Here is an 18,598-nt window from a genome sequence, read left to right on the forward strand (position 1 = left end):
TACATCTAGCAATCCACCAAGAGAGAGTGGCATAAAAGTACTAGGAGAGCTTAGGAGCTACTGCACACTCTCCAATCTGGATTGAGTGCAGAGCAACACAGGTAACCCATTCAAAGGATGAGTGATATATTTCATTCAAACACAACTAGCAATAAAGTCAAATAGATAAACACTCTTAGCAGAGTCCGTTATAGTTCTAAGTGAGACAAGGGAAAGCTGCTAGGAACTAGCTCTCCATTCATTTTGTCCTCTCTGTAAAGCCTTGGAGGTGTTGCTCTATGACTTTTCTACAAGGCAGAGAATTTCTGAACAGGTTCTCAAACAGAGCATCCCCTCCTCCTTTCTTCACTGTTCAGAATACATTATCAAACTCATGAATACTAAAGGATGTAATACATCTGAAACAGGACCTCCCCCCCATGAGTAATACAACAGAACCTGCAAAAATATGAGATTGATGTTTCACCTGACATCTCTCTGATCAATTGGTAGGATCAATTCCAGCAGCTCACCTAGGCAAGTGCTTTAAGTCAAATTCAAATTCAGTATCTTCTAAAACAAAGCACTTAACATTTGACATTTAATAAGACTTTTTTTGTATAAGTTCTTCTAAGCCAGTGTTTTTGCTGGTGAGTTCCGGGAAGTGAAATCCACACATCTTAATGTTGCCAAATTTGGGAAAACACTGTTCTAAGTAGAAAGAAGTAAATTTTGAATTTGGGAGAAATTCAGTACGTACAGCCAATCATTTCCATCCAGAAATTCCCCAGCCCCACTTTTTTATCTTGTTTTTTCATTGTGTGGTAGTTATAAGAATTATAGTTCAGTTGTAGGTTAGAAAAGCTATATGGAAAACAGAATGAAGTTCTTTAATCTTTAAGAGCATGAAAACAAGATATTTTCATGAGATAATCCTTCACCTAGTCAATCATTAAGTTTTTCAGAAGCACTATCCTATTTTGATTGTGGCTCTTTTACTCATTTTTGAAACTGAAATAGTTTCAGAAGAGGGCCAAAGGAGGCTATTAAATTAATTACCTGTATTATTTTTAAAATGAAGACTCAGCAACATTTGAAATCCAGATAAAATTCTATTGCAGAGGTATTTTGTGAATACATCTGGTGATAAAATTGAGTCAATTGCTTTTAATCCTTTCCATCTCATGTAGCCTACTTATAACAGAATGCCATGGGAGCAGATCTATTGCATAAGCTGCCAAGAACAGATTCCAAAGCACCATTTCCTAGTATTCAGTGTTTATTATTTTGCCATAATTCCTAGTCAATTCCTTTTACAAGATAGGATTCATTCTGAAATGAATTTGCACTTAAAGGTATGTAAAGCAAAACCTAATAGTATTAAGCACTGCACACTTTTAAAGGACATGCATAATTCATAATCTCGATACAAGATTTTCTTTTTTATTTTCACTCATACCATTTTGTCAGCACAGAAGAGAGAACTATGTAGGAACCCTTTGGCAAAAAAGACAAAAAATACAAAAAAAACCCCCAAAACCCTCAGAACCCCAACAGAAAACCCACCAATCTAATATATTATTTTAGCTTTATTTTCTTATACTGATTTTATGTGTGTGTGTGTAAACATATGCATACACAAACATGCACATAACACACATACATACAAAAACAAATTTAACTTGTCATGAAAGTAAGCATACTGCCAAAGTGACAGTGGGGGTAGAAGAGTTGAGAAGACCACACATTGATTTCAAATGTCTTTGGAGCCAGTCAGAAAAGGATGCCCACTTTCTCCATTTAGCCAAACTTCATCTGTAGTTCCATGAGATATTTCTTCATGTTTCACATGGTCAAATAATAATACAGGCAAAAAAAAATCACAAGACTGGATAGTCTTTTAAATTATCTTTTAGGTCTATCTAGATCATCAATAGCTGCTAACAGTTTCTGCTTAGCTTTTTTGTTGATGTGAGTTCCCAGACAAACATTCACCAAATTGGTCAGTTGTTTGGTGGAATATTCCTGTCAAAAGTAAAGAAATCACAGTTTAGTTTCCAACAAACAGAATGTGAGTGCCCAGAAAAAAACTTGTTATAGCAAAAAAAGTATATTTTCACACCAAACTGCCATTTGGGAAGAAATACTGAACAAGGGCTGAGATGAGTATTGTTTTTGTTACAAACCTCTGAAGAAAAAAGCAGTACAAGGGTAGCAGCTTAAATAGGAGCTGCTTAGAGTTTTAGTGAAATGTTGGACAGCATGAAATTCTTAAAATCTGTTTTCCACTCCTCATGGAAAAACATGTCAGATTGGCTTAAGACTCAGAGGTACTACAAAAACAAAGTTTCAAAAAACCTTCTGTTCACATTTCCAATTTAGTTCTCCCAAAGGGATTAGACACAGAGTCCCCCAACCTATGGCTCAAAGAATGTATTTTGTTTCTAGAACATCTTAGTTGCATCACCTAATCAGGTGCATCACTACAGGGATCCCCAGCAGGAAAAAGGAAGTCCTAATCCTGCTACATAAGGCTTTAGGCAGACCCCATTTGTTAATATTGTGTCCAATTCTTAAAAAAAAAGATGAAAAGATCTGATCAAAGAGAGAAGCAACCTGGAATTAAGGAGAAACTTCCTGACAGTGAGGGTCAATTAACCAGTGCAACAGCTTGCCTCCAAAAATTGTGGATGCTCCATCACTGGAGATTTTTAAAAAGAGGCTAGACAATCACTTGTCTGAGATGTTAGGCTTTTGAATGGGATATAATCTCTGTGAACTTATGCAGAATTGACTTGGGAGGCCGGTGTGTGGTGTAGTTGGTTCACATGGTGTGGTAGGATGGTTTGTTGTCACTGTGTGTTGGGGGGAGGGAGCACGGGGGGAGGCTCAGCTAATCTCAATGTACACATGTTGTACTTTGACAATAAAGGTTTATTATTATTTATGGTATAGGTTCTCCTGCTTGAGCAGGGGGCTGGACTAGAAGACCTCCAAGGTCCCTTCCAATTCTATTCTATTCTCTATTCTATTCTAATTAGATTGAATGAGTCCAGAGGCGGCAACAAAAATGGTGCAAGGTCGGGGGGACAAAACCTATCAGGAAAGATTGAAGAAACTGAATATGTACAGCTTGGAAGACATAAGGGAAAAGGGGGACATGAGTGAAACCTTTAAATATATTAAGGTGAATAAGATTCTAGAAGGCCAGCATTTTCAATATTAAGCAAAAATCAAGGGGACGTAATCTCAAACTGACAGAAGGAAAGTTCAAAGGTCTACTTCACAGAAAGGAGTAGAACCTTGGAACCAACTTCCAGATGAGGTAGTGGGTCAATCCTCAGTAATTGAGTTTAAACATGCTTGGGATAAAGTCATCCCATCATCTGACAAAAATTTAAAAAGAAAATAAAACAAAAAATAAAAAATAAAAAAGCAGACTTGATGGACCACAGTGTCTTTTTTTCCTGCTGTCAGCTTTCTATGTTTCTATTTAGGCATAATTTAGCAGCTGTAGAACACACCTTCATGGCCATTAAGTTCAACAGAGAAAATCAAATTGAAAAGGCTGCCAAGCAGGCAATGGATGCACCACATCAGTGTAGGATCTTTTTAGTTAACAAAGTAAAAGTCATCAGAGTCTCTTTCATATTTAAATATTAGCAAAGAACCAATTATTTGGGCTCACAGCATATCAATATAATCTTCTCCCCCACCAGATCCAATCCAATGAGAAAACCTAAAAATCAGTTCTTACTCTGTGTTCCTTGATCCAACGTTCCATGTCATTTTCAGTCAAATAATAAGCTTTAATATAGGTCTCCACAAATTCCTTGTCTGGAATAGGCCTAATATCTGTGAGTTTCTCCAGCTTCATTAAAAACTGTTGAAAATCCAATTGCATCAAAGCACGACCTTCATTGCTACACTTCTTCACATTCGCATAACTAGATAGATAAGCAAGAGGTAAGAAGTCTGGTTCAGTGCTTTAATTCTGATTTTCTGAAGATTGTGGTTGAATTACAATAGGAAATAGCAAAAGGTTATCCAGGAACTCAAGATCAGGGCTTTTCAACCAGTGGTACGGGTACCACCTGTGGTACATTGGCACCTGGCAGGTGGTATGTGGCCATCCTAGAAAAGTGGTAACAGGGGAGGGGAATGAGCTGAACCGGTGGCAGCACCGCACAAGCCTGAGCGAGAGATGTCTGGAGCTGCAGGGCTCTCAGGGCTCAGTGGAAGCGCCAGCATCAGCGCTTCTTCGGGGCTCTCAGGGCTCAGTGGAAGCGCCAGCATCAGCGCTTCTTCGGGGCTCTCAGGGCTCAGTGGAAGCGCCAGCATCAGCGCTTCTTCGGGGCTCTCAGGGCTCAGTGGAAGCACCAGCATCAGCGCTTCTTCGGGGCTCTCAGGGCTCAGTGGAAGCGCCAGCATCAGTGCTTCTTCGGGGCTATCAGGGCTCAGTGGAAGCGCCAGCATCAGTGCTTCTTCGGGGCTATCAGGGCTCAGTGGAAGCGCCAGGCTCCAGCTGGAGCTCGGCGCTGATCCTGGCGTTTCTACTGAGCCCAGAAGAAGCACCGATCAGCTGGAATGTTGCAGCATCTCCAGGGACTTGTGATTTACATTCAGATGCTTGGCAACTGATTCATATTTATGATGGTCACAGTGACCCAGGGTCATGTGATGTGACCAAAAGCTGCTGCAACCACCCAGCAGATGGGGGGAATAAAAACCAAACACCCCCACCCCACCCCCGCTGCCAATCCTCAACAGAAATGCTCACAACAATGAAAACCTTGGACAGGAGGAAGAGCGCCACCAGGCAGGCAGGTAGGCATCTTGCTAGGCTGTGGCTTGGGGGGCACTTTTTTCAGTGTCATTGTAACTTCGAACAGTCACTAAGTGAACTGTTGTAAGTCGAGGACTACCTGCATTTCATCACTTTTTTCCTTTTTTTTTCTTTTGGTCATCAAGTTTTTGACACCTTGCTAGGCCACTGGTGGTACTCGGATGTTGCCATATCCTAGAAGTGGTACAATGGGTGAAAAGGTTGAAAAGCCCTGCTCAAGATTACTACAGATAGTTCTCACTTAATGGCCAGTGTTTAGCAACTGTTCAAAGTTATAACAGACCTCCCCAGAGCTACCTATGATCCATTTTGAAGTTCTGACAGCTCCCCCCATTTGAACCCAGGAGATCCCATTTTGGATCGTTGGCAAGTGGCTTGCACTTATAACCATTTGCACATCATCACAATTTTTGGCATTTTTCCCTATTTCCAGGGTTTACTTCTGATTTCCAGCAAAAAACACCCATTGGAGAAAATGGGTACTTTAACAACTGCCTATTTAACAACAATGTCTATTTAACAACCACAGCAAACAAGGTTGCTTAATTAGGCATGGTCACACAATGATCCCTTAACAAGCATCCTGACCTATGACCATATTTCCAGACACAATTACAATGATAACTCGAGGACTAGTAAGAATGGGAGTTATTACTTCTGAACATACATACAAGGAAGTGATTTTGATTTGCATCTAAACATTTTAATCAACATGCATTCTAAAACAGGGCTTATCAACCTTTTCACCCATTGTACCACTTTTATGATATGGCAACATCCAAGTACCACCAGTAGCCTAACAAGGTGTCAAAAACTTGATGATCAAAAAAAAAAAAAGGAAAAAAGTGATGAAGTGCAGGTAGTCCTCGACTTACAACAGTTTGCTTAACGACTGTTTGAAGTTACAATGGCACTGGAAAAAGCGCCCCCCAAGCCACAGCCAAGCAAGACACCTGCCTGCCTGCCTGGCGGCGCTCTTCCTCCTGTCCAAGATTTTCATCATTGTGAGCATTTCTGTTGAGGATTGGCAGTGGGGGTGGGGTGGGGGGTGTTTGGTTTTTACTCCGCCCATCTGCTGGGTGGTTGCAGCAGGTTTTGGTCACTTCACATGACCCTGGGACACTGTGACTGTCATAAATATGAATCAGTTGCCAAGCATCTGAATGTAAATCACAACACCCTGGAGATGCTACAACATTCCAGCTGATCGGCGCTTCTTTGGGCTCAGAAGCGCCAAGATCAGTGCCGAGCTCAAGCTGGAGCCTGGCGCTGATCCTGGCGCTTCTGCTGAGCCCTGACAGCCCTGCAGCTCCAGCCATCTCTCGCTCAGGCTTGTGCGGTGCTGCCACCGGTTCAGCTCATTCCCCTTCCCTGCTACTTTTCTAGGATGGTCGCGTACCACCTGCCAGGTGCCAAAGTACCACAGGTGATACCCGTACCACTGGTTGAAAAGCCCTGTTCTAAAATATACCATTAGCATTACTCCAAGAGGTTGCAATAGCTGCTCTTCTCTGAATAGAAGTGTTATTCACTAATAAATAAAATCTTTACACATATGTCCAAGTCATATGCTCAGCTGAATTTGGCAATTTAACTTCCTATAAGACATATGGCAGTCAGTTTGCAAGTATATTATAATTATAAAATGAACAAAATTCTAATATCACCTATCTCAAGACTACACTTGAACTAATTAAATCTGCCACATTTTTGTGGGCAACATTAGGTAACTGGAAATTATGATTATCATAAGACTAGAAGAGAAAGAGAGATAGTATTTGGGGGAGGAATACATTATGTGAATAAAGAACTTTATGAGTCCAACCAAGATTTTAATGTTCATTTCAAAAAAGACTATCCAAATAGCACTTACCCTTCTACAATTGTTCTATTGGCTAGTCGTATGCAGTGTTCCCAAAGAATATTTGAAACTGGCAATGGAATACGAACTCTCTTTGACACTTCATTCATCCTCTTGTTAAATTCTTCAAATTCCTAAATCATATAAAATTTATATAATGTATAAATTATTAAAAGATGATGAAATGTAAATGCCAATAAAAATACAGTTAATCAGAAAATATGCAAACATACAAACAAAAATTACACGAACTGACAAGACAGTTGATGGGCATTCTATAGCAGCTTTTCCCAACTGGCTCCTTTTCTTATTTATAAGAACTAAAATTTCCTGTATTCCTAACAGCCATATTTTAGACTCAAGAGTTGAAGTTACAATACACCTCAAGACTAAGTTTGAAAAGATTGACTCCCTTTGTGTATCATTGAATGAATCTATGGCTGCTTAATCCAACAAGGCTTAAAGCTTCTTGCTGAAAATACAATATTAAAATATGAACAATAACAAAACAATTGCAACCTAAAAAAATACCTAGAACATCCAAGCCCATTGCAGAAGGCCTTGATTATCATTGGGCAGATCCTGAAAATGCCAGGATTTAATGGCTTTTGAAGAGACCAATAGAATAAGATCCAATCTGACCTCAAGGCTACTGTTCCATATTAAATTTTGCATTTGCAAAATGTGTATTTAAATTTACTAACCATTTTTATATTATAAATAGGAATCCAATAGAATAGGTTATTTGTAGTTTAGGGTTGAACTGTGGGGTTCTTGGTGAACTCTTAATTTGGTTGCTTTCTTGCAGATGTTTCATTACCAAACTAGATAATTTCATCAGTGGTAGGAGGGAGTGGGTTTGTTCTCATTTTATATTTTAATGGTTTGCCCTGTCAGTATTGGCAGGAGTGATCTTGGTGATAAGTTGCTCACAATTTCCAGTTGAAATTATGGTTGAGTCTGTTCATGTGTTGTAAAATTAAGGAGTTATCATCAGGTCTTCTGCTATTTGGTGTTAATGGATACACTCTGCTAGTCTTCTGCCTGCATGCCCTACACCAGGGGTGTCAAACTGCCAGCCTTTGGGCTGGACTCGTCACAAGGAAACTGTGCCCACCCCATTGCCAGCAATGGGGGAAAAGCTCTGATACGTCGTGCGACATCACGGGATGTCGCAAGTTTGATATGTCTGCCCTATACAATAGCTGTTACAAATTTACACTGTATGTTGTTGGATAATTCCTGGTTTTTTTCCTTCTGGGGCTGATAGGTCATTTGGATTATTTAAGCTGTTTTGAAGGGCTTTAGATAGTTTGTGTGCTATGGTGCCATGTGTTTGTAATAGGAATCCAAATAATATTGTGGCTACTCTCACCTAAAAGATTTTTTAATATTATTATTTTAGTCTTGGTATGAGATCCTCCTTAAGGATTTGTCTAAATGTGTAGAGGACTTCAAACATGATGGAAAACCAGACAAGCATATAATCTTCTCTATTCTCTCCAACCTTTCAACTGAAAGATCTAAAAGGCAGCTGAACCTATCATTCAGACAAGTACATATCCTGAAATCCTCCTTTATTTATGTCCCAGATTATGCAGAAAACTGTACTTATATTTATGTTAACAGAGCTACAACTTCCTTTCAAAGCTCCAGCTGAATACAGAAGTGGGTTGAATACAGACAGCATTCTCCACCCTAGTGTGAAACTCTCAGAACATTCATGCAAACAACACCAAAGGGTGTTATAGTAACCATTAAAATTGGAAACATTCACTGGGAATAAAAGCTTATTTGGTACTATAAATTATGAATGGAGGAACATATGGCAGACAGAAAGCCAGTTTTCACTGGTTATTTGGCAAATTGAAGTCCATACCTTTTAGCCAAGCAATACAAACAGAAAGGTACAGAAACACTATAGACATATGCATATTTATTTTTCAGTAATCAAAATCACAATTAGGACTTTTAAGTAAGCATGCAAATAATTCTTTAACATCGAAACCCATGCTGAAATGGATAGTCAAAAAGGAAACTGCAGTAGACTGATTTCAGTAGTAAATGGTATGGTATGTCTTTTTCTCTATACTATTATGTGGGACCATGTCTTGGTACTTCTAATTTTAAAATATTAACAATACCTCTCTTAAGGATGTATAGATTCATAGACTGAACATTGGTGAGAATCTTTCCTTATGTTGGCATACTATTTAAACATGAATAGACAAAAATGTGACTTTTTTTGCTATGATAAGAACTGAAGAAAACCGAAGGAATCAAATTACTGAAGGAAGGACTTATTGCTCTCGACGTGGAACAAAGCTACTATATTAATAATTTATCTCTTAGTTAGGAACATTTAAGTGCAAAGCAATTAAAAATATACTTACTTTTAAGAGTGAATCGACATAAATATTGTGTTGTGACATGATTTCTTTTACATCCCACTTCACATTTGCCATCAGAAGTAACATCTGTTCATAATCAATTGCTTTAGCAGCTACAATCCAATATATAGGTTTACGTAGTTCATTGGCTGTTGAAACTGTCTGAAACATGAAGTTAAACAACATTTTTTTCAAATGCTATTGCAGTAATTACATTAAGAACCAGAATGCATTAAGTAAGTAGCACTAATTATTGTTAGGCATCTGAAGGTGTTTGTTTACAAAAGCAATACATAACACATTCAAAATTACCAAAAAAATAACTGTATTCAGAATCCTGACCTGTGAATAGAACTGTTGTAGAAAAGGCTTCTTGGCTGGAGGCATTACAGCATCAAGATGGGACTGGAGGAACTCAAATTGTTCAGCCAAAAATACTCTAAAAAACAAAACAGAGGTGGGGTGGGTTTTTTTTAAATTGGGTTTTATTATATAATGGATTTTGAAAATTTTGTAAGTTGCCTTGAATCAATTAAGTGTGAGTTGGATAGCTATATAAATTTGTTTAATTAATTAATTAATACAGAAAAGTTACTAAGATCAAAGTCTCACTGTTTTGCACCTGACAGATAATGGGCCTACAGAACGGGTGCCTATCAATACTATATCTAAAGCCCTACATGGCTTAGGCCCGGGATATCTGCAGGACCGTCTGCTGCCGGGGACGACTTCCCATTGCCCAGTGCGCTCACACAGAGAGGGCCTCCTCAGGGTGCCGTTGGCCAGACAATGTCGGCTGGCGACCCCCAGGGGGAGGGCCTTCTCTGTGGGAGCGCCAGCCCTTTGGAATCAACTCCCCCTTGAGCTTCGGATGGCCCCGGACCTCCGGTCCTTTCGCCGTGACCTCAAGACGTTCTTTTTTCATCAGGCTGACCTGGATTGATGATGGGTTTTTAAAAGTCTTAATTTTAACTGTGTAATTAATATTTGGGGCTGTTATTTAATTTTTTTTAACTTTTGTACTGTTGGTTTTTATTGTTGTTAGCCGCCCTGAGTCCTCTGGGAGATAGGGCGGCATATAAGTCCGATAATAAATAATAAAAAAATAAATATCTGCAGTTACTTACTTACTTACTTATTCAAAACGTTTATATGGCCACCCATCTTAATCAACTCTGGGTATACAAAAACCATAACACCAATAAATAAAACAATCATAAATCAATAAAGCAAAAAAACAAAAACCACGTACTGTAGTAATTTCCCTTGAGATGCCCCACAACAGACTATATTATTTTCCTTCCAGGCCTTTTACCTGTACAATTCCAGCACCACACTGAAAAAGCTACATCTTAACGCCATTTGAAAGGCTAAAAGGAAGGGGGCCGGTCAAATCGCTGGCAGGAGGATGTTTCACAACTAGGTAGGGGCCACCATAGAAAAGGCAGCCATCTTAGGTCCCACAAGATTTCAGGGAGGGGATCAGAAACATGCCCATCCTATCTGATCTAGTAGAACAATTGGATATTCTTAGAGAAAGGCAGTCCTGCAAATAACTGGGTTCCATACCAAATAGGCCTTCAAAGGCAATAACCAGCACCTTAAATTGCACTCAGTAGAAAACTAGGAGCCACTGAAGTTTGCACAACAAAGGTTTAACATGGGCAAATCTATAGATACCCAATATGGAGTGCACCACTGTGCTCTGGACCAGCTGTAAACTTTTAAATGGTCTTGAAGGGCAGTACCATGCCTTTGCTGGCTACAAGGGGGAATTAATCAAATTAAAAAACAAGTGGCTGTAGGCTAACATTCTCCATCTCTGGCATCTTTCAGGTTTAGGAACTTTTTGTGGGGTGGGTCAGGAAGATGTTGGCAGACGTTACTTTGTCCTGCCTTATTAACAGATGCCTAAGTTAATTTGTAATATCTTTTGCAATTGATTTTAAGAAGCAGAAAGAAACACTGTTGAGGATTCTTAACATACAAGGATTCTGTGGCTACCACTCTCTCTGCCAAGCCATAGAGACTGTTGCTGGATGTCAAGATTACAAGATGACTTAGATGCGGCATTGGAACCTTTTCCTTTCTTTCTTCAACAGCAGTTAGTGTTCCAGCAGCATCAGAGGAGACATCCTTCAAAAGAAGTAAGGGTAGAAGAGGATGGGAAAGAAATTACATTGGCTGAAAATACAATCAAATGAACTTAATTAAGGCAATATTCAGACAGTATGAAGACATTCATCTATACTCTTCAGTACTCCTGAGCTACAGTAGCATAATTAATAATATAGTTATAGTTTCCAGGGCATAAGTTAGCATATTTACTTCTTCTGATAGAAACTTAATTTCTTAATTTAATTTAATTTAATGACAATAAAGATATTCTATTCTATTCTAAACTTCACATTACATACAGTATCTTCAGCTCTGAAAGTTCATTTATGAATAACAATGATAATCTATGATTCTGATGCATTTTATGAGCATAGAATATAGAAATATTGTTTGTAGCCGTAACAATCTAGTTTTATTGAGTAGGATGTGCCTATTTCCTCTGAGGTCATCCTTCTATAGTATTTCAATGAGGGGTCACAAGAACGTAATTATAATTTATACATGTCCTCAGGAACTCCTTTATTGATCTAAAAAAATAAATGCACTTTTAGGGATGAATCAATTCCTATGCTCAAATTAGATGTATCAGCCAGGGTTGCAGAAAGAAAAGCTTTAGGAAAAAATAATGCTCTCTCATAAAATATTTGCATAATAATAATAATAATAATAATAATAATAATAATAATAATAATAATAATAATAATAATAATAATAATAATAATAATAATAATAATAATAATAATAATAATAATAAAGTTGGAAGGGACCTTGGAGGTCATCTAGTCCAACCCCCTGTTCAGGCAGGAAACCTTATACCATTTCAGGCAAATGGCTGTCCAGTCTCTTCTTAAAAACCTCCAGTGTTGGAGCATTCACCACTTCTGGAGGCAGGTTGTTCCACTGGTTAATTGTTCTAACTGTCAGGAAGTTTCTCCTTAGTTCTAGGTTGCTTCTCTCCTTGACTAGTTTCCATCCATTGCTTCTTGTCCTGCTTTCAGGTGCTTTGGAGAATAGCTTGACTCCCTCTTCTTTGTGGTAGCCCCTGAGATATTGGAACACTGCTATCATGTCACCCCTCACCCTTCTCTTCATTAAACTACACATACCCAATTCCAGCAACCGTTCCCTATATGTTTTAGCCTCCAGCCCCCTAATCACATAATATAACCTATACTATATGCCAGAAACGTCAAACTTGCAACATCACATGATGTCACGCAACGTATTGGGAGTGTTTTGCCATTGCCGGCAATGGGATGAGTGTGGCTTCTGTGTGACGCATCCGGCCCGCGGGCTGGCAATTTGACACCCCTGCTATATGTAATGTAGGAAGATTCTGAGAAGTCGGTCTTCATTATCTATACTGACAATTAAATGGAAACACAGTTCATATTCAGAAGTATGAGTTAGGCTGCAACAGGAAACTTGAGAGTTATAGTGCACTCCCTTTCACTGAACATGTTTAAGTGGAGTCTAGATAGTTTGGATGCCTGCAGTGAATAAAAGGGTTGGATTTGATGGTCTAAATGGTCCTTCCAACTTTACGATTTTAAGGATTTTTTTCCCCAGTGCACTGCTGGGAAAGACTCTCTCTCACCTCACTTCACAGGAAAAGAGCTGTTTTGAACAAAGCTAAATTGGAGAATGCCAAATTATTGGTTGAGTAATTCCTCACTAATGGGATTTAGCATTTGGAATTATTTGAAACCACAAACATGCAGTAAGTAAACCACTATAAACTTTTAATTCAAAGCACAAGCAGTATAAAATGTTGTAACTTAAGTTCAGAAGTATTTTCATCCTTTCATCAGTACTGAAATGCTCTTCTTTGTGCTTGTTTTGTTGCTGTTTGTTTTACAGTCTCACTGAAAGAGGCAAAACTGTTCACTTATTTGCAGAGAGGACAATGATTTCTGAACTGGCACCAATTGTCTTCACGGAAATCATCACAGACATAATTGTCCTTAGTAAGTACTATAACAAAATAATTTCATACTATGTGATTCATAATCAGTCAAGAATCTTCATGTGACCAATCAAAGTGGGGAAAGGGACAAAATTTGGAAGAAGAAAATTAAGAAGAAATTTGTTATCAGGGCACAAGAAAAGAGAAGAAAAAAAATCTGTGAATAAAAGCAAAATAGTCACATCTCAAACAATTTAGGGCATTTTGATTCAACATGCTAGCCCTCAGAAAGTCCTACTTTTGATCCAAATATCTGAGCAGAAGGATATGTCCTGTAATCCTAGCTATGGTGTTGCAAGTCAGCATATGGGTAGGATATAAATGAAGAAAGAAGTGAATAAAATGTTCTTGTGTTCCCATCAAAACATGGTAATTCTTTGATCTAGCATACTGATCATATCCAACAAACATTTTTGACCCTTGAAGACATTTTGCTTCTTTAAAGAATCATTGTACAGGTCTGTAATTTCAATCTACCAATGAAAAAGTCTTCTTTAAGACATCAAAAAGCAGGTAGACACAGAAGAAAAGGAAAAAAAAAGCTTGGAGTCTTAAAAAGCCAAAAAGGAACAGATTGTTTCCTGGTCTCATTAATTCCCGTACTCAGGAGTGAAACTTCTTTCTTGCATTTTCTTCTTACTGCTTGGGGGGGGGGGGGGGGAAGATTTTTGAGCAACTGCCAGTGCAACATTCACAAAGACATATATCAGTTCTCAACAGATTTTGCACAATCGAGTTTCTTATATTTAGATTCCTATATAGGAGGAAGGTATCATGGACCGTTATATTAAAACATGCAATCTTTTCTTGTTGAACAGTTTCTTTTCCTATCTAACCATCTTAAAATGTCTCATCATCTTAATAGGCACACACACACACACACACACACACACACACACACACACACACAGCCTACACTGGAAATACAATACCATCTTTTCTTCAGCAACAAAAGATGAGAGGCAAACCAAGAGCCGCTTTGGTATAGTGGTTATGAGGCTGACCCAGAAACCAGGAGACTGTGAATTCTAGTCTCTTCTTATGCATGAAAGCTGGTTATATTCCTTGGGTCACTTCTCTTAGCCCAAAACTGTTGTTGTGAAGAAAATAGGAGAAGGAAGAAGTATTATATATGTTGGGTAATTTATAAAAAAACAACAGTAAAGCAGGATAAAAATTTAATAAAATAAATAAGTAAATAAACTATTCACTCCATTCTACTCCTACTCCTTAATCTAGCAAAACCTATCCCGGCAATATATTAAAGATTTTTATCCTAGTTTTTCATATGGAAAAATTAAGCCATGTCACGATATTCTCATTCTTGGAAAGAAAAGGCAAGTAACACAATGAAATTAATATATAATTTGGTCCTCTATTTCTGTAACAATTTAAATTATATAAAGGGCCATTGCCTTGATTTTGACAGGAAGAGGTAAAAAGGGTATCTTTCCCTTCTCTAAATCTTTCCATCAAATATGAGAAGAAGGCAACCCGTTACCTTGCAAAATCCTAATTATATTCAGTCAAGACATACTCCCAATTCCAACATTTTCTAGAAAATACTTTCTCTTCTCCACACATACAAGACATGATAGGGCTAATCAAATACAATGGACCACCAAGATAGCTTTTCAGATCCAGAAGAACACCTAAAAAGCTAACACCCAAGAGCTGATTTAATTTCCTTAGCTGCCTTTAAAATGTTCACTAGTAGATTTATGTGTTTATCCTTATTGTTGAGAAATAAATGCTGAACCTTTCCCCTGCACACATGATCTTCATGTTTATTTTAATTAAATACTAAAGCAATAATTCTAAAGCAATAATATAAAGCAATATGTTGAATTCTTAAATCATAACTGAAAAGGGGGAAATTTTCTGTTTTCTTCTTACATAACGACTTAAGAACTTGCCTTATTTAAAGCAAAATTACCCACATTAAACTTAATAGAACCATTCAAAGTCAGCACGGTGCAGGAAGTCATCTAAAATGCAGTTGGTCAAAAAGGTAACAGCTAGACGTCATTGCCAAAGAAAGATTTCTCGGAAATTAAGGAATAGAATGGATGAAGAAGACTGCTTGAAGTCTTAGACCTTTCATATAAACAAATCATCTTTAAAAGCTTAAAAAGTAGTTGGGACTATTTTCTGCTTATTAAAACTGGTACAGTACACAGATTAGAAACTGAGAACTCATGCAAACCCTACCTGACCATTCATTAAACCTTTTAGCAAATCTGAGTGACATTTTTGGATTGTGCTTTGATTTTATTTTATTTTTAGATTGACTGTAGTTACATAAAAGAGACGTACTTCTTTGTATATGGTTCCTTAGTATTCAGCTATGGCTGAATACAAAGATTACCTCTAAGCAATCGTGCAGAATATAACACAATCTTTTTCAAAACTTTTATTAAAGTTATAGATTTTAAGCTTGATCATGTTACATTCACAACAAATACTTGATCTAGTTTAAGTTAGATGAGAACTTAATCTGTCCTTGGGCAACAATGACTTGTATTCACTCGTTCATCTATAGGGGTAGGTAACTTGTTCTGCAAGGATGAAGGAAACAACCTACCAACCATGACACTACTTCTGTCCCTTGTAAAGGCCTCAAAGGGCCTTTACGTTCAACTATTCATTTTACTTCTCTGTATATACATTTCCCACACTGAAAAAGGAGCAGGAATGAGATCGCCAGCTTTTACTTAATGTCCACTAATTCAGTAGACTCTTAAGGGAAGTTATACCTATGGCTATAACAGAATAGGCTTTTCTTCCTTGTAAAAGTATAACTGTGCAGATATATAGCTGCAAATTAAAGGTGACTTATGATATAGTTTTTCATGAATGTGTTTATTTAAAGCAGATTTTCTCTATTTACCACCCTTCAGAGGTTTTGAATTATAAATTCCACAATCCTAGCCACACTGGCAAAACTACGTTTGGCTATGAATTCTGGAAGTTTTCTAGGACATGAATCCATACTCAATACATGTGGAAGGACTCAAAACAATGTAAGATTAGCATACTAAGGTTAGTATAAAATATTTCCTCTAGATTTTTGTAAAATATTCAAATCTCTATCTAATATGAGCAATTTTTTCCCTGTAAATATAAATGATCTAAGTCCATATTAGTAAACATAAATTAAATGAAAACAACAAGATTTTATATCAGATGTATCAAAGCCAGAACTAATCTATTTTTCTCTTGGGAAGTCTACTTTTCTCTCTTAGCTACTCCAATTAACTTCTTTCATTTTTGTATGGGCTTAGAAATAAAGTGTGCATGAGCAGAATGACTATATGTATATTTAGCACAAACAGACTCTGGAAATATCTTATGGAGATTATCATAGATGGTTTTTAAAAAAAGAAGAGGATATAAAGTATACAAACTTAAGCAGCTCCTGAATGAAACACTTACCAGTTTAAAACCTTAAAACTTTCTTTTAGAAAACCTTTTCTAAGGAAAGCAAATATAGATTTAAAAAGAATTCTACATCATCTTCCCTGAAAATATTTGTGCAGCTAACCTGAAGAAAAGATTATGATGGTGAACATATATGTTACACAAGTGACATGCTATGACATTTTTGGTGACACGCCAGGCCTTTGGGGCCTCTGGAAGTCATGCATAAGAGACCTCTGGAGCCTCCAAAAAGCATGTGAGAATGGGGCATGCTTTCCCACTCTTTTGGAAGCTGCAAGGCCACACAAGAGCATTCTCCAAAGTTTCCAGGCTAGAACTGCTTAGGCAGGCATTCTGAAAAATATTTACAATTTTATAAGTGTGTGTGTGTGTGTGTGTTTATTTATTAATAAATTTAAATGATTTAATTTATTACTACTTCTTGTGAATAGTTTTTCATGTGTGTATGAGGGAGAAGAAAAGGAAAGAGAGAGAGAGAGAGGGAAAGATGGCAGGTGTTTTCTTAATTTTGATATGCAGAGCTCAAGAGATTCACCATTATTGTTCTGGGATACCAGGGAGGAAATGGTCATTCCCTTAGCCAACTCTTTATGAGAGGAAAGGGGGGGAGGGAATTTGCAAGGAATACTGATTTTGTATGTTTGCCCACTGACAAAGAAATGATCAGTCTGTAATTTTAATGGTAGGGGTTTTTTTTAACAGTGCAAGACAGAATAACAACAAAAAAATCAGAAAAATGCTTTCAAATAAGTTATAAATTGATTTGCATTTTAATGAGTGAAATAAGTATTTGATCCACTGTCAATCAGCAAAATTCCTGGCTCCCAGGTGTCCTTTATACAGGTAATGAGCTGAGATTAGGAGCACTCTCTTAAAGGGAGTGCTCCTAATCTCAGCTCGTTACCTGTATAAAAGACACCTGTCCACAGAAGCAATCAATCAATTAAATCCCAAACTCTCCACCATGGCCAAGACCAAAGAGCTGTCCAAGGATATCAGGGACAAGATTGTAGACCTACACAAGGCTGAAATGGGCTACAAGATTATCGCCAAGCAGCTTGGTGAGAAGGTGACAAAAGCTGAAGCAATTATTTGCAAACAGAAAATAACTGTCAATCTCCCTTGGTCCGGGGTTCCATGCAAGACCTCACCTTGTGGAGTTTCAATGATCATGAGAATGGTGAGGAATCAGCCCAGAACTACACGGGAGGATCCTGTCAATGATCTCAAGGCAGCTGGGACCATAGTCATCAAGAAAACAATTGGTAACACACTACACCGTGAAGGACTGAAATCCTGCAGTGCCCGCAAGGTCCTCCTGCTCAAGAAAGCACATGTACAAGCCCGTCTGAAGTTTGCCAAATGAACATCTGAATGATTCAGAGGAGAACTGGGTGAAAGAGTTGTGATCAGATGTGACCAAAATCGAGCTCTTTGGCATCAATTCAACTCGCTGTGTTTGAAGGAGGAGTAATGCTGCCTATGACCCCAAGAACACCATCCCCACTGTCAAACATGGAGATGGAAATATTATGCTTTAGGGGTGTTTTTCTGCTAAGGGGACAGGACTTCATCACATCAAGGGGACAATGGATGGGGTCATGTACCATCAAATCTTGGGTGAGAACCTCCTTTCCTCAGCCAGGGCATTGCAAATGGGTTGTGGATGGGTATTCCAGCATGACAAAGACCCAAAACACATGGCCAAGGCAACAAAGGAGTGGCTCAAGAAGAAGCACATAGCCAGTCTCCAGACCTTAATCCCATAGAAAATCTGTGGAGGGAGCTGAAGGTTCGAGCTGCCAAAAGTCAGCCTCGAAACCTTAATGACTTAAAGAGGATCTGCAAAGAGGAGTGGGACAAAATCCCTCCTGTGTGCAAATCTGTGTGCAAATCTGGTGGCCAACTACAAGAAACATCTGACCTCTGTGAGGTTTTGCCACCAAGTACTAAGTCATTTTTTTGCAAAGGGGTCAAATACTTATTTCATTCATTGA

At 38.1% G+C, this 18,598-nt stretch overlaps 1 protein-coding gene across 5 annotated transcripts in view; it reads right to left on the reverse strand.

Moving 5' to 3' along the window:
• Window positions 1–1,246: 1,246 nt before the first annotated feature.
• The window catches only part of VPS50 (VPS50 subunit of EARP/GARPII complex), a 78,928-nt gene continuing 61,576 nt past the window's right edge, over window positions 1,247–18,598 (reverse strand). The window contains exons 23-28 of one of the 5 annotated variants that reach the window (XM_081346527.1): window positions 11,064–11,212; window positions 9,419–9,515; window positions 9,080–9,238; window positions 6,699–6,820; window positions 3,737–3,926; window positions 1,247–2,004 (exon numbers count right to left, since the gene is read on the reverse strand). In XM_081346527.1, coding sequence (XP_081202653.1) covers window positions 1,885–2,004; window positions 3,737–3,926; window positions 6,699–6,820; window positions 9,080–9,238; window positions 9,419–9,515; window positions 11,064–11,212 — 837 coding nt within the window. In that variant the 3' untranslated portion in view covers window positions 1,247–1,884. Of the gene's footprint in view, window positions 2,005–3,736; window positions 3,927–4,840; window positions 5,000–6,698; window positions 6,821–9,079; window positions 9,239–9,418; window positions 9,516–11,063; window positions 11,252–14,092; window positions 14,251–18,598 lie in introns of those variants that run through there. The other 4 variants (XM_081346530.1, XM_081346529.1, XM_081346528.1 and 1 more) reach the window with 4 other exon arrangements.

Source organism: Vipera berus (assembly GCF_964194415.1).
Source record: "Vipera berus genome assembly, chromosome: Z".
NCBI lineage: Eukaryota > Metazoa > Chordata > Lepidosauria > Squamata > Viperidae > Vipera > Vipera berus.